We start from the raw sequence: 16,051 nt of genomic DNA on the forward strand, positions 1-16,051 counted from the left end.
TTTGTCTCAAGAAACGGCCAATATTCCATAATGGAACTTTAAATGAGCCATGGTTTGTGTATAATGTAAAATAAATTGACGCTATAGGCCACTAATGTTGAATTACCCATATTGTGATACATACTACATATTGTATGTTTGAGATTACATTTAAATGGGCGCCATCTAGTGTATACAACAACGTATGCAGTTCATCTATAGGAAATAATTTACAGTAAAATTGTATTATAGGGAGAAATAGGCGGAGCATGAATGCACATTTCTATTTTGTACATTGCCCTATCAATTCCGATCATATAAAACAGCTGAACCAAATATCAAATCAATAGCAGACAAAGCGCAACTGGAACCGAGTCAGGTCAGCCTTGTTGAATTGTTTGAGCTAAGATATAATTCAAACTGAAAATGGATCCTTGTGATTGCTCAAAAAGTAAGTTTGCCTAATGGAATTGATCTCTAAATTCCGAATTGACCTGAACGGGTACAATGGCTTTTTATATAGATTTGCAATGCAGGTGACCCTTATTAATTTAGTAGTTGACCTGTTTTGTTTACAGCTGGACGCTGCAGTTGCCGTGGACTCTGCAAGTCTACAAACTGCGGATGTGCCACGAAAAGTAAGTATGTGTTGATCCGTTTGAGCTCGGAACAAGAATTGTTTCACCCGCAGTAACTTCTGCTAAATGTGTGATCTATAAAACTTGATCAAGTGCAATCCGTCGAAGGAAAGCGAGGCTAACTGATGGAGCTGGAGAAATGTTCACCTTGACTGCGCTATGGGTTGTAAGGACTGACTATCCATTTAATAATATGTAGTTATACTCCAATATTTTAATCATTTTATATTGTGTTCTGATGGAATATGCGTACGACAGTTAAACTAAGCGCAATATGCATATAAGTTAAATTCTTAACGAATCAATGGGTACATGTCGAATTTGTCAGTGGCTATAACAAGTGCAGATTGCTTTTTTTTTTTTTTTTTACTTTACAGTTTAGTTGTGAACAATTGGTATCCACGTCTTCGACAGACTGGACATCCCAAACCAAGGATTCGAAAAAGAATTGGGCCCGGAGAGAAAGATTTGCGTTCGTTTATTGCGTTCGTTAGCCAGGTGCCCGGAGAACGCCCACGGCAAAGTCGGCTCAAAGTGACGTAATTATGCGCGTGGAGTATGATTGCCTTCACGTGCAATAGTAATATCTATATCTTTCCTTCCCTATGAACACAACTAGTTTGCAAATTCGGCGCGGTGCAGATTAATGACAGTTCGATTTGCGAACCGGCTCCTCCCTCACTGCCCTTGCCCGTTCACATCAAGAGCCATAAACTGTGCCCCGCTGCTCGGCATAATCAAATCCGCCCAGTGTCAACGCGCAACCCACCATTGAGACTTAAGATCGAAATTGACTACCCTAGTGTCCCTTAAAAGCAAGTGTTTCCAAACTCGGTCCTGGGGCCCCCCTTGGGTGCACGCTTGGATTTATTTTTTTCGCCCAAACACTACAGTGGATTCAAATAATCAACTTTGATCATTTGAATCAGCTGTGTAGTGCTTGGGCAATAATCTAAACATGGGGCCCAAGATCCAAGTTTGGAAAACCTGCTTTAAAGGAATCATTCACCTGAAATTACAGTTGCATATCTTTCCTTACATTGTAAGCATTTAGTGCAATGCCCAAATAATTTAAAAAAATTGAATATCCACTGTCAAACTGTGGATGCTGCCACTAGTGGCATGTCTAACATTCAGCTGAACTTTTAGCCCAGATAAAATGCCTTCAGGCCTGTTATAGCAGCCACAGGTCTTGTTGGAAAACCAGTCAGGGTCATTAATCAGTACTAATCTCTTCTATCATTCCTCCAGGTTGTTGTTCCTGCTGCCCGACTGGATGCAGCAAGTGCGCCTCTGGTTGTGTGTGCAAGGAGGGCAAGACGTGTGACACAAGCTGCTGTCAGTGATGGCTTGACACATGACACTCCATGTCCTCTACCTGTGCACATGACATTATCCCTGTTGTACGACAGAGCATTGTAATAAATTGCATCTCCAATTTTGGTTGTCTTCAATCATGTGAAACTGTCTCCTTGCTTTTTATTGAGCACTAATGTGAATTCCAGTGACATTTCCTTGGCAAGTTAAATGTTTGATTGTAGTGGGTACCACCTGGGGCCAAAATTAGGCCCTTGCTCGTATAGGGGGCCTTTGCATGTCTTCCTTATTCAGTGGTGCCATACATTTTTAATATTGTTCATAGGGGGGTGGTATCCACTGTCCTTGATCAATCCTCAGTGATTCCAGTTTTCTGGCTTCTTCAATCTAGTGCTAGACATTTACTAAGTGTTCTATTGTCGTTTTCCCAATCACATTTCAGAGCTGACTCATTGGTAGGAGGAGATCAGAATTGGTCTGCCTGTGTAAATAATTTTATTAGGCCAACATCGTAATATTGGCTTTGTATTTAAGCGTATAGGCCTAATCAAGGTCTGGAAAACTGGCCCAAAACTTCAGTGTAGTTGGAATGGGCTCGATCTACAATTATTTGTATCTCAAGCCTGGGTAGTTACACGCTTCCACTGATGCGTTATCCCCTCGGTGTCCCGTGCAAGACCCCAGCATGCGTGTGTGTGAGGGCACACTTCCAAGACCATGAAGGACCACTGACATGATCCCACTGCTTACACCAATGTAGTAGATGGCTGAGACCTTTAGCCATGGATTCTGTCGATGTAGCAGTGTTATTTTTCAGAGGGTTATCAATATGTGTAACGTGGAAGTTATGTTAAACTGATTTATAAATAACGACTGACCATTCAAGCAACTGAAACCCAACCTACTATGACCAGGTACAACCAACAGCATTACTAGAACTGAAGTACATCCTCTCCCTATTGACAAATGGCCTGTGAGAGATTTCGTAACTGGCGTAAAATTGACCTTGGCACTAGCCAATGAAAAACAACGGATATGGCCCTAGTTCGGTTTCACTGCAGCAGTGTTACTCGCATACCTCAGTGGTTGTTCGCCCAACTTCTGATACGAGAATAACAAACATTTCACAAAAAAAAATCCTTCCCTCGGGTCAGTCGTTTTGCTGTGGAAACTAGCTGATTAGCTCATTTGATTACATTTGCAGCTTTGAATCAACGAGGCAACCCCAAGAAACTGCTGTGTTTCGGCGGATCAGCTAGCTACGTAACGTTAGCTGACTCGACATCTGACATAGCCAGCTAGCGGCTAGCTAGCAACCACTACGGATACAATCTAGCTAACGGCTTTCGTTATCAAATACTCCCAGGTAATGTTATGCTAAATATGTCTGCAGACTAACTTATATAAATCAATATAGCTAGTTATATTTATCATGTTTGCTTATGCCTGAGTCAGACGCTAACTAGCTAGACTTTCAGCTTAATGCTATGTCCTGCGGTAGCTAGCTGCTAGCTATGATGCTAATTTAGACATCAATATCAGAAGGCTAGTTAGCTGGTCAGTTTGCTAGTTTCTAACATAACCTTATTGATGTTTGAGCTAGAACTAGCTTATCGAAGCCGTACATAAAGGCTAACGTTAGCTTGTATGGGGATACGAGGGCAACTTGACTCAGTTGTGGGTGGTTGTCAGTCGCATCGCCCTGTCCCTTGACCCCGACCCCTGTCCCTTCAGCATGCTGATGGTGGGAGGCGATGGACGGATGCAGTAAAATGAGTGTGATGGAGCTGTGTGAGACGGATGATCTGGCCACCAGCTTGGTGCTGGACCCCTTGCTGGGGTTCAGCACCCATAAAATGAACGTCAGGTAATCTCGTTACACCTATCCATTACATTATATTTGACAAAAGTGTGTGAAATGACAAACTTTTGCCATAGATGTATGCATTGTACCATTTTTCTTGTGCTTGGTCTTGATGGTTCCTCTATGCGTCTAGTAATCAGTCTTCATCAGGCAGTTAAGGCACAACTTCAGCGTTCTTCAAAGAGAAGTGGAAAAGTTAATTCACAAATGCGAAGAACAGCACACACCTAATTGTTGTCGCCCTGCAGTCCCCCCCCAGAGGTCCGTCGTTGGGGCTACCTCAAAGAGACTCTGCTACGCTTCCAACGCACACATGACTTGCAGGCCACCTTTGAGGCCCTCACAGTGGGAGACTGGGCCTGTGACTACTTCACTGGACTGGGAACACACCGTCTGGAACTACTGAAACAGCATGTAAGTGTGTGTTTGCAGGATCAGTTAACCCTGTTATATCAGTGTGCACTAGAAGTACGTTTTTGATTGCCCCTTCCTTTCTTTAGTCAGTGTAATTTATTTCATTTGTTCATTTATTTTTGTTGCCTCTGTCATTTTTTCTTATTAGTTTGGGCAGTTCGCTAATATGACCTATTTTCACTCTGGGTATTCATGATTGTGTGCATGAACATGCTTGGCTATATGCATGGTCTTGACAGCTATTATTTCTTCAGGTGTATCGCTACCTCTGTGCCTTCCTGTTGGATAGTGGTGTCCAGATTGAGTCATGTGACCGATACTCTTCAGAAACCAACGGAGCAAAGATAACCTCTACCAAGCACTGGTAAGGATCAACTTCTTTTAACAGTTGCATTCAATAGTCATGTGTAACTCTGCAGATTAGATAAATCTTGTCTGTGTTTTTATATATCATGTTAACTGTGACGCTGAATGCTGCAGGTTTGTAGGTGAGCGGATGGAGGTTTTGTTGGGTTGTATAGCCGAGCTGAGTCCAGCAGACAGTGCTGTTCTGAGAGCAGGGGTGAATGACTTTAGTGTGATGTACTCTACTCGTAAGCGCTGTGCACAACTCTGGCTTGGGCCTGCGGCTTTCATCAACCACGGTGAGTTTTTCAAGATTCAACTCCAGTTTTTAAAAAGTTTTTTTTAACCTTTATTTAAACAGGCAAGTCAGTTAAGAACACATTCTTAATTTCATTGACTGCCTAGGAACAGTGGGTTAACTGCCTGTTCAGGGGCAGAAGGACAGATTTGTACCTTGTCAGCTCGGGGATTTGAACTTGCAACCTTTCGGTTCCTAGTCCAACACTCTAACCACTAGGCTACCCTGCCACACTGTACACACACTAAAACAGAAATCCACTGTGCATACACTATCACAGAACACACAGACAGAGCATCTGCTTATGGGATTTCTCTTAATTAGGCAATCCTAACAAGTCGTACATTAGATCTAGAGTGATCAAATCAAATGCACTAATCTAATCCTGTTATTTAATGTGCTCCCCTACAGCAGAGCTTCACAGGATTTGCTAATGGTCAATACTTTCATTATACAGACGCATGGCATAAATTCCAGTGTTTTAAGTTGTTATATCTGTATTATAACCATACGTTTGTTTCTGTTTCCTGGGTGAAGACTGCAGACCAAACTGTAAGGTAATCAGCAATGTTATATATTATTAGTCATGTTACTCTTCTATATTTTTAATCGCTCTGTGTGTTTGTTCCTGTTAAGCATTGTTCCCTTTTTATAGAAGTGTTGTTATACATGATTATTGTTATTATCCTCCTTGTCTGTGTCTTTTGTTTGTACTATTATGGTTTTATTGTTTGAAGTGTTACATCCCCAGGGCTAGCGATGTCACCTTGTTTCTTCCCTCACCTCCCCCTTCTCTCCAGTTTGTTCCTGGCGATAAGAATGGAGGCTGTGTAAAAGTGGTGAGGCCCATCGCACCTGGGGAGGAGATCACCTGTTACTATGGCGACAGCTTTTTTGGAGAAGACAATGAAATGTGTGAATGCTGCACCTGTGAGAGGTGAGCTGATTGAGACATATCTGCTCATTGTCTCAATGACCAGCTTAACATACATACATACTATTTTCTACATTGTACATTGTTAAACAGATGAAAAAAAATATATTTCAGGTTCTTCGAAGTATCCACCCTTTGCCTTGATGACAGCTTTGCACACTCTTGGCATTCTCTCAACCAGCTTTTCCAACCGTCTTGCTGCGCACTTGTTAGCTGCTTTTCCTTCACAATCTCAATTAGGTTGAAGTCGGGGGTTTGTGGAGGCCAGGTCATCTGATGCAGTACTCCATCACTCTCCTTCTTGGTCAAATAGCCCTTACACAGCCTGGAGGTGTGTTGGGTCATTGTCCTGTTGAAAAACAAATGATAGTCCCACTAAGCCCAAACCAGGTGGGATGGTGCATCACTGCAGAATGCTGTGGTAGCCATGCTGGTTAAGTGTGCCTTGAATTCTAAATAAATCACTGACCGTGTCAAAAGCAAAGCACCATAACACCTCCTCCTCCATGATTTTACGGTGGGAAATACACATGCGGAGATCATCCGTTCACCCACACAGCGTCTCACAAAGACACAGTTGTTGGAACCAAAAATCTCAAATTTGGACTCCAGACCAAAGGACACATTTTGACTGGTCAAATGTTCATTGCTTGTGTTTCTTGGCCCAAGCAAGCCCCATCTTCTTATTGGTGTCTTTTAGTCGTTGTTTCTTTGTAGCAATTTGACCACGAAGACCTGATTCACACAGTCTCCTCTGAACAGTTGATGTTGAGATGTGTCTGTTACTTGAACTCTGTGAAGCATTTATTTGGGCTGCAATTTCTGAGGCTGGTAACTAATAAACTTATCCTCTGCAGCAGAGGTAACTCTGGGTCTTCCATTCCTGTGTCGGTCCTCATGAGAGACAGTTTCATCATAGCGCTTGATGGTTTTTGAGACTGCACCTGGGGAAACTTTCAAAGATCTTGATATTTTCCGCATTGACTGACCTTCATGTCCTAAAGTAATGATGGACTGTCACTTCTCTTTCCTTATTAGAGCTGTTCTTGCCATAATATGGATTTGGTCTTTTACCAAATAAGTCTATCTTCTGTATACTACCCCTACCTTGTCACAACACAACTGATTGGCTCAAACACCTTAAGAAGGAAAGAAATTCCACAAATGAACTTTTAAGAAGGCACACCTGTTAATTGAAATGCATTCCAGGTGACTACCTCATGAAGCTGGTTGAGAGAATGCCAAGAGTGTGCAAAGCTGTCATCAAGGCAAAGAATGACTATTTGAAGAATCTCAAATATTAAATATATTTTGATTTGTTTAACACTTTTTTGGCTTACTATATGATTCCATATGTGTTATTTCATAGTTTTGATGTCTTCACTATTTACAATGTAGAAAATAGTAAAAATAAAGAAAAACCCTTGAATGTGCGTCCAAACCTTTGACTGGTACTATATAATGACGTGTAACATTATACTATTTCTTTATTATTTAGAAAAGGAGAGGGTCACTTCCGACACAGAGAGAGGCAGCCTGGTTGTGATGACTTTAATGACCTGTCTGGACAGAAGTACCGCCTCAGAGACACAGACCTTCGTCTTAACAGAGGGAAAGCACCCTGTCCTCCTACATTTCGGCCTACATTTACATTTTCAAATTCAGGTAAGTTTGTGTCTCTCGTTTCAAACATTAAGCTAACGATGTTCATGTCTTTTAACAATGCCCGAAATTCTCATTCTATGAAGATACAAGTGGTACTACGTATTGGTCATTGAGCAATAAACTGTCTTTATTGATAAATGTATTGCAGATAAGACAGTTAGTGACAGTATGCAACTAGATTGTAATGTTAGGTGCAGTATGCATTTATTTGTAATGCTATTGGTTTTGCCTGAATTTCTTAGTTCTTTGTCTTCCTGTCTCAGCTATCCCTTCAAGGAATTCATTTACCCAGCAGATGAAGAGAAATGCTCTGATGATGAGCAGGAAGACCAAAAGGTTGAAACAGGAGGGGCAAAGGAGGATATCAGGAATGAAGCAGCAACAGCTGATAATGCCATCCCTATCAGAGGTGGTGTTGAGGGACCTTCGGGTCCGAGTACGGCGCCACACGTTCAACTTCTTGTTGAGCTGCAAGGACCCCACCAGCAAAGAGAGGGCCTTGCTGCACCAGCTTGAACATGTGGAGACAAAAGACAAGTGGAGGAAGGAACAAGCTGCTCTCTGCTGTACAACCAAAGAGAATGACAAAATGGAGAAGAGCAGCAATACTTGTGAGTTAAACCTGAAGCCTTTCACTCTTCACCCTTCCTTGTCTTCTCAACAGAATGCTGGACCAGTAGTTTGTGGACAGATACTGGGTGGAAAGCCCCTTCGAGTGGTGGAAAAAGTATCTGTCCAGACAAGGATCTCTTCCAGAACAAGGAGCATGATCAGAAACTGTCACACACGCCAGTCTGTTTCCAGAGCCAAGAAGAACAACAAAATCATTTGCAAGCGCATTGAACTCACCAAACCCATTTGCAGAAAAAGCAACAGCGCAAGTCCTCAGAAACACATGGATAGCTGTAGTGGAAAAGATATTCATGGTACCAATTGCATAACCATCGAAAATAACACCAGCGGTAACAACAATGATGTGGCATACATCAGCAACAGAACATACACTGGTGGAGGCGGGCCCAAAGGTAGCAAGGCTCAGGATGCAGATCAGAAACCAGTGGATCTGAAAGTGGAAATCAAAAGCATTGGAGAATCGGGGACTGACGGGACACTTGTGGCGAGCAAACCCTCTGGTAAAAGAGTTGAAGTTTGCCAAAGTGCTTTGGACAAAGCCAAGAAGCCTGGGAATCACCAGAAACCCATTAGTACTCCCCTTGTCACTACCACCCCTAGCACCATTTCCCTCTCTTCCCCCTCACTTGACCATGTTCCGGTAATGTCAGGACTGAAGCAAGTCACAGTTAGCTTGATAAGAGTGTCTGTGCCGGGAAGTGTAGCAGAAGAAAGGGCCTGTCCAGGATTGGAGGGAAAGGGCATTGTGAGAAGAGAGAGCAGCGTACCAGTGCAAGCAGAACAGATGGCTAGATCAGCTACACAGGGAGGAGAGGCAGACACCAGAGTGTCCAGGTCCCAGCAGAAGTCCATGGAGGAAGCAGGCAGGGAGTTGTCAGACGCTGAAGGTAAGAAAGGGGTGAGGGAAATGTATTTCAAGGCTAAGATTAACAAAGTTGATGTAGGAAGGGAACAGACTGCTGTGGTGAAGGTTGATTTATTACATGGTGAGAAAGGTGCAGGTGAGAAGGTCATTGAAATAGAAGCTGCTGGTGCGGGGGGTGAGGTTAGTGTGGCTGGGAAGGGGCATAGGGGGAGTGTAAAAGACATTGATAGAGGGGCAAAACTAAATAGTAAAAGTGTACAATCTCAAGTTGTTGGCTGTGATAAGAGGGTGCTTAGAGGGCGAAATGATGCAGAAGAACAGAGTAATGGAAAAGCAGGAGGACAAAATAGCAAAAGTTGTGACAGCTTTGTCAGAAAGGATGGAGGTAAGAATGAGAGGGTGTCTGAAATGGGGAGTAGTATAACTATGGACAAGAAGGGTGTTGTCATCAAACAGGTGAGGGTTCTGCTTTCTGATATTCTAAGAAAAGAGTGGGATCAGAAGGCTGGGGGCTCAGGAAGTGGGAACACAGGAAAGAAAGATCTAATTTCCTCCAATCACAAGCAAATGGAAGATGGCAGAGAGGCAAATAAGGATGGAGGGAAAGAGGTTAGGGAACAAATATTATCTGATGCACAGACAAATAGTTTGCCTCATGCAACAACACAAAGTGGGATAACTTCCAAACGGGGGAAAGGAAGGGCTAATAAGATGAAACTTGAGGGTCCAGGTCAAGACTTGCATATTCACTCGCCACAAAGTAATGATGATTTAATCCCAGCGAAAGATAGGCTTTCCAAGTCTCCCCCCCCTTCTTCAGAATATCTTCAGACACACACCCAGGCCAACATTCCTCTGAAGAAACGGATGTTCCGTAATTCGGTGGAGACTGACTCTGAACAGAGCATCAACTCTCCTGTGTCAGAGCCATCCTCCAAGGACCTCAAACCCTCCACAGAGCTGAGGCAGAATCTTACTCTGTGTTCAGGAAGAGAAACTAAAGCTATCAAAGTGTTGGAGGACAGCGGTAGAGGTGGGTTGCGGTCTAATAGGGACCCTAAGTCTACCGTTTCAGAGTTTGGGGTCCAATCTCGGACACAGACCTTCAAGAGGACAGCAAAACAAAATGCAATGCCCAGAATGCTGCGTCCCAGAGTCAATCAACTGGAACAAGACCGGCCACGGAGGAGTGCAGGAAAGTATAAAAGAGGGACCCGAGACTCCGAGGTACTGGAGAATGAATCTGATGAGGACAAACACAAAGCAGGACATGGTGAAATCTCACTGGATTCTAAAAAAGAACATGTAAATGAAGGAGGGAAGAAGCCAGAATCACAGTTACTGAATTCACTCACCTCACAAACATGCAAGGAAGAGAACGGGAAAGGGCAGAGCCTCAACTTCAAAATTCGTTTTAAGAGGAAGAGGGGCAAAGTGTGGGAGTTGGACAGACCTGCAGGAGGAGAGGATTTGATTATTGAAGCAGAAAAGTCTATTGATTCACAACAATTGGAGCCTTATAGGGCCATTTTAGATTCTGTGTCAATCTTAAACTTAGAAATGGAGAAGGGTGCCCAGGCAGATGGGAAGGAGACTCATGACGTACGATTTTGGAAGAGACGTAAAGTTAGACGAGACAGATTGGGGAGTTTGAAAGATAGAGGTCCCATTTTGATGAACAGGCAGAGTGAGGTTGTAGCTGTAGACTCGAATGAGAAAAAAAAGGAACAGGGAGAGCTCAGCGAGGTAGAGATAAATGAGGTGCTAGACGAGGTTATTTATGGAGTAAAGCAACTGCCAGGAGAAAAGGGCCATACAATTTCTAGTGAGGGTATGTCTGTCGGAGTGGGGGGACTGCAATGTGACTATCAAGTCACACCAAGTCCTGTTAGAATCTGTGAAAAAGAGAAAGATATTCTATCCTTGGCTGAAGACAGAGAACAAGTGAAGGATACTTGTATTGGAGTAGAGAGTACTTTGGTTGACAGTGGGGCACTGCATGAACACAAAGTAAAGGATGAAGACCAACCCTTACCACGGATCAAACTGCGGAGGAAAATACAGGGTGTATGGGAGGTGGACAGCCAGGTGTTGGAGCAGATTGAAGCAGAGTCTGAAAAAGAGAAGAAGGAAATGACATGCGTTAAGCCAAAAGAAGAGTGCCCTTCTCAACCTCCCACCTGCCAGAAACTCAACAGTGCAATCAAGTGCAACACTTTAAAAGATTCCTCTGCTGTTCTTCTGAAAAAAGAACCTCCCCCCCTCACTTTATCTCTCTCACCCTTGACCCTTAACTCACCCCAACCTGTGGGTTCTGATGTGATGGCCTATGCTCCTGAAACAATGAATGATAGGGCCATGCCAAAAATAACTAATAGGGGAGGAAGGGGAAGGGGACGGAAAGAAAGGCAGAAAACAGAGACTGCTCGTAAGGTTGCAACTGGAGAGATGGGGACTACTTGTCTTAGTCATAACCTGCTACAGATAGACAATAGTCTTTCTAAACTCTCAGAAGGGTTATGTCAGTCACAATCCTTAGAAAAAAACATACCTTCTGATTACACTGCTTCCACCTCAAAGATTCCATCCCAGTCTCAGTCTCCACCGTTCAGTTTTCCAGAAAGGATGCTTTCCACAGAATCCAGCTTTGCTAATTGCTGTGAAGATCTCCTCGACTTCCAGTGTCTCAATCTTGAAGGGTTCTATCATCCACAGAACATCCTCCAAACCTCCCCAATAGACCTCTGTCCAATGGATCCACCCAGCGGGCCCTTTAGTAGTCCCCTCTCTCATAGCCCCTCGGATGCTTGGAACCCAGAAACACCATACCTTGGCCCTCCAAGCCCAGGAAGTATCTTCAATGCAGAGGATCAGCAATTTCTTAATGGTCTTGTGTGCTCCAAAAATGAGTCTCTGGATTGTGGAGTTAAGGATACTTCCAAAGACAGAGGACAGCTCAATGCAAATTTTTGTTTTACACCCCTGAGCAGCGCTGAGGGGACTTTCATGGATCGTTTTTTGATGAAAAATCCTGGGATGAAATTGTCAAAAGAAGATTCTAAGACACAGGCCTTATCTTCAGCAGCCAAAACCCACTACTCTCAGAAAGAATCATTCATGTTTAATACAAATACTCCATCCATCGGTTCCCATTCCCACAATACCCCAGTCAATGTTCACCATCAGAGCACCAATGGTACTAAGACTAGTTCTGCTCATTCCAACTTTTCTAAGGTCCAGCCTCAAGTCAAAATTCCGGGTCCCTTCCACCTGATGAGTTCTTCCAACAAATCTCAATCTTTTTCCACCTCTCAGCCAGTGCCAAGTTCCTTCAAAACTGGGCCCCAGAATTACTCAGTCAAGTCTGTCCATTCACCTCAAGTGGTTTCTAACAAGTTTGGCTCACAATTAAATCCTAATGTAGGAGATGCTTTTCGCAACACGTATGACAAAAGCTCCAGTGTGATCCAGAGTGTGCTTAAGTTTCAAGGAGGGAAACCAAGTCAGAATTTGAATAGTGCCCCTTCTAAAGTTAATATTGTCGCTGGCAACCCTAAAATTGCGGCCAAACCTCATATTGCCAAATCTAGGTACAGTGACACTGACAAGGTCCACCAGAGTAACAAATGTTCAGGTTTTAGCACTGGCGGCCATAAAGGTAGCATGCCCAGTTATAGCATCATTTCAGGAAAAGATCCAGTTCGTCTCAATGCATCAAACTACCCCATCAAGTCAAATCTTCCCAATGACAAAGTCCATCCAGATTATTTCCAGACATCCAGTAAAAGTACAACGACAGCTTTGGAGAAGCCTCCCTCTGACAAACCTCAATACACTGAAACCAGCTTTGGCAGCAAAAACTTCTCCACTCTCCCAAGGCCTTTCTTTTTCCCCAGCCAAACACCTCAGAGTTATGGTTCTCATGGCAAACGTTTGAATCAGGACAAGCCCTGTGGTGCTGTGCACTCCCAGAACCCTCACTCTTCCTATGCCACATCGGCGTCACCTGACAAACTGTGTTACGATTCCTCAGACTTGACCTTTTCCACCTCGCTCTCTCCCTCTATGTCTCAGCACAATAGCCCCCAAGTAGCACACAGCTCTCCCTCTGGATCACAGACACCAGCAAACAAACAGCAGCCCCCCTCCTCCTCCTTCTCCTACTCTTATGGTCACCAAGGTCCACCTTATGTGGTCAACTTTACTGGTGACCACTCAGTCACCATGGGCCTGGGAGATTACCCAGGGTCACCGCCCACCAACTATACGTACCGCTGCCTCATGGAGCCTTCGGGCACCCAGGGGAGGCTGGTTCTGGAGCCATGTGGACCCCAACTCTCACACTCACCATCTTTCTCTGTGGGGGGCTTTTCAGGGCTTAAAGGCCAGGATGACCACTGCAAGAGGGACACGCAACAGCAGTGCCAGCCCATAGACCACCCACCAACATCCCACCATGCTCCCACATCATCCCACTCCTTGAGTACCCCGGTCTCAGACCGTAAGCCCAAAAGACTGAGGCTAGTGGTTACTGATGGGCTAGTGGATCTGGACCTCCAGTATACAGACTGATTTATACCTGTTCTTCTCATCTGACTTTGATGCAGCTTGTAATATATCAACATTATTGTACAGAATTGTTCATGAGGAGCATATCTCTGCCCTGATGTTTTTTTATACAGCAATTTACACAGTCTACCTATCATTATGTTTGTTTAATGGTTACTGGTGTTTGTTCTAATCCCTCTCTTGGATACTGTTATGATATGAATGTCTCAGAGGTTTTATTGACATCTGTGTGGATCGAGTAATGCTTATGCTTAACAGTTTTACTTCTATTTATTTTGTGAATGCAACCATCTTATGTGTCAGTTCAGTGATTTGCAAGAGGAAAATATGTAGTGAATAGATCTCCACAATGCTTTTTTGGCATGACGTCCTTTCATAATCTGTCATAGCAGAGGTTAGCCTCAAGGTGGGCACATTGAACCCTCTAGTTAGTAGTATGTGGAGGCCTTCTTATTGTACTGTAACATAGTTGAATGGGTTGTTCTCTGAAGTTCACATGTCAGGAAGATAGGCCTACACAAACCGTTTGCACATTCTACAACATGATTACTTTGACATAAAAATGTGTTTTTAAGTTTTAAAACAAGTGTGTCTCTATCATGTTTCTGTGATTTTGGGCAGTAGGGCTTTGATTCCAGTCAGTTTAAGTACTGTCTACGAGCTCTAAAATGTACAGTTTTATTGGATCTGCTCTCTGTTTCTCTAAGTACATAGACTTGCAAGTGTGTGGGAGTGAGGAGGAATTTTAGGTACCATGCTTTTCTGTACATGGTATATTGGTGCACTGCCTTGCCAATTTGAGTGAAGATTAGTCAATGGTGCATTAAGAAATGCACAGTGCATCAACAGTGTGTGTACTGTAGAATGACTTCCAGGCCTGTAAATTCCAGGACAACTCCACTGAGGGGTGGCGTGCATGACATGAACTGCAGCTCTGCAGACGCTGTCCAGAGCACCCACAGTATACGAGGGAGGGAGACCGGGTGGGTGGGAGACTGACTGCAATGTTTTCTGCAGAATGAGGTTTTATCTTTGGTCTGGTGTAGGTCAAGGGGTAGATGATAACGTATTAGTGGGGCAACTTGGGACTAAGTGGGTACATTTCGTGTTCCCTCCCTTCCTTCTTTCCCCTCTGTATCCACACTGAGAATACTTGGTGCTTATGGCATTATTATGAAGCAACTTCAAAGCAATCTGTTGTGCGTTAGAACAAGGACAGTGACTTGTTACTTGATAATCTTGCTTTTAGTCTTGTCTCGCTCATTACTTAATTGGATCACACTGGTTAGGCTAGTTGTGTAGATGGTGATCGCAATGAAATGTTATCTGGGAAATGTGTAGTCAGCCACGTGGTTGCATGTATTATTTTTACATCCATGAATGAGATTCACATTTTTGAAATGGACGTTGCTCTTACACATTTGTAATGTCATTTGAGCATTCCACTTTCGTCATCTAGACATCGTTCCAGTAGCAATCCAACAGAGGTACTACATCATCTTATGTAAAACCATGAAGCAGTCATGTCTGTCTGTATTATTATTATTATTATTATTATTATTGAAAATGGTGCTTTATTGTAATTTAATATTTTACATATAATATTGATTGTTCCAGATATGAAAGGTTTGTTTATATTACATGATAGAACATATTGTTTATTTACTTTTTAAAAAATCTAACATTTCATTTATGGTTCCCCAACGTTTCCCCTGGACCAATATTTAGAGTTGATTCAGGTGGTGATATATCATCAGCCTTCTGAAGAGGTAAACATTCTAATGGTCTGCTGTAGAATTGTAAAATGTAAATCATTAAAGGAAAAACGCATTCTTTTTTTTGAATTAAGCTTTGGATGTGTCTTCACAATTTATTTGTGGTATGACATGTATTTATTGGTTCAACAAACCCCCTTGTGTCGTGTGGCATAAAACTGTATTATGAACCATGATTCATTTATAGATTTGTGGATCGTCTGAAGCATGCTATGTTGAACTTGTAATGTTAGCTTACAGTGCCTAGCTAGTTAATCATTTTGCTTAATTAAATACAGTAATTATATTATTTGACTGAATTTGTTTGGTTGCAACCATCATTGTAGTCCACAGAAAATGCTGTAAACTCTATTTTGACTTATTTGTTCATTCAGCCATTTTTTATACTGTAGTTTATGAAAATACCAAACTTCTAACAGTGTATATGTTTAGGGTGGAAAAACAATATGCTGGTTTGATTGTAGGTTTGAATGAAAGCTTCCTTCAGGCAACTACTTCCTTATTTACTCAACATATTTACACAAGCTTTCATATTCCTTTCTTGACTGGATGTGTGTCCCTCTCCAGTCTGTAATGTCTTTCTCTCTATCCATACAGTATATCACTGTCATTTACGTCTTGTCACTAAGCCTCTTCCTGTCTGTTTCCCCATCTTCTCCATCACTCAGTTTTCAGTCTTGTTTCTAGCCTCTTTAAGTGCAGCAGCATGTACTTCCCATTGGCATGTTTAGCACTTCAGATCCTGTGACCCACTT

The 16,051-nt window shown here is 42.9% G+C and overlaps 1 protein-coding gene across 3 annotated transcripts; it reads left to right on the forward strand.

Annotated features, from left to right (window-relative positions):
* Positions 1-2,946: 2,946 nt before the first annotated feature.
* LOC115110921 (histone-lysine N-methyltransferase KMT5C-like) lies at positions 2,947-15,582 on the forward strand. 3 transcript variants are annotated; one of them, XM_065010311.1, is made up of 10 exons: positions 2,947-3,300; positions 3,669-3,801; positions 4,047-4,212; positions 4,467-4,576; positions 4,693-4,856; positions 5,393-5,412; positions 5,656-5,792; positions 7,288-7,454; positions 7,718-8,974; positions 13,328-15,582. In XM_065010311.1, exons 2-10 carry the CDS (start codon positions 3,689-3,691, stop codon positions 13,522-13,524), a joined length of 2,331 nt encoding a protein of 776 aa, XP_064866383.1. In that variant the 5' UTR covers positions 2,947-3,300; positions 3,669-3,688; the 3' UTR covers positions 13,525-15,582. The 3 variants fall into 3 exon arrangements, with proteins under 3 accessions (XP_064866383.1, XP_064866384.1, XP_029492693.2); XM_065010312.1 differs by having other exon boundaries at positions 2,948-3,300; positions 7,718-8,065; XM_029636833.2 differs by having other exon boundaries at positions 2,953-3,300; positions 7,718-15,582.
* Positions 15,583-16,051: the final 469 nt, after the last annotated feature.

This window comes from Oncorhynchus nerka, linkage group LG26 (assembly GCF_034236695.1).
Source record: "Oncorhynchus nerka isolate Pitt River linkage group LG26, Oner_Uvic_2.0, whole genome shotgun sequence".
Taxonomy (NCBI): Eukaryota; Metazoa; Chordata; class Actinopteri; order Salmoniformes; family Salmonidae; genus Oncorhynchus; species Oncorhynchus nerka.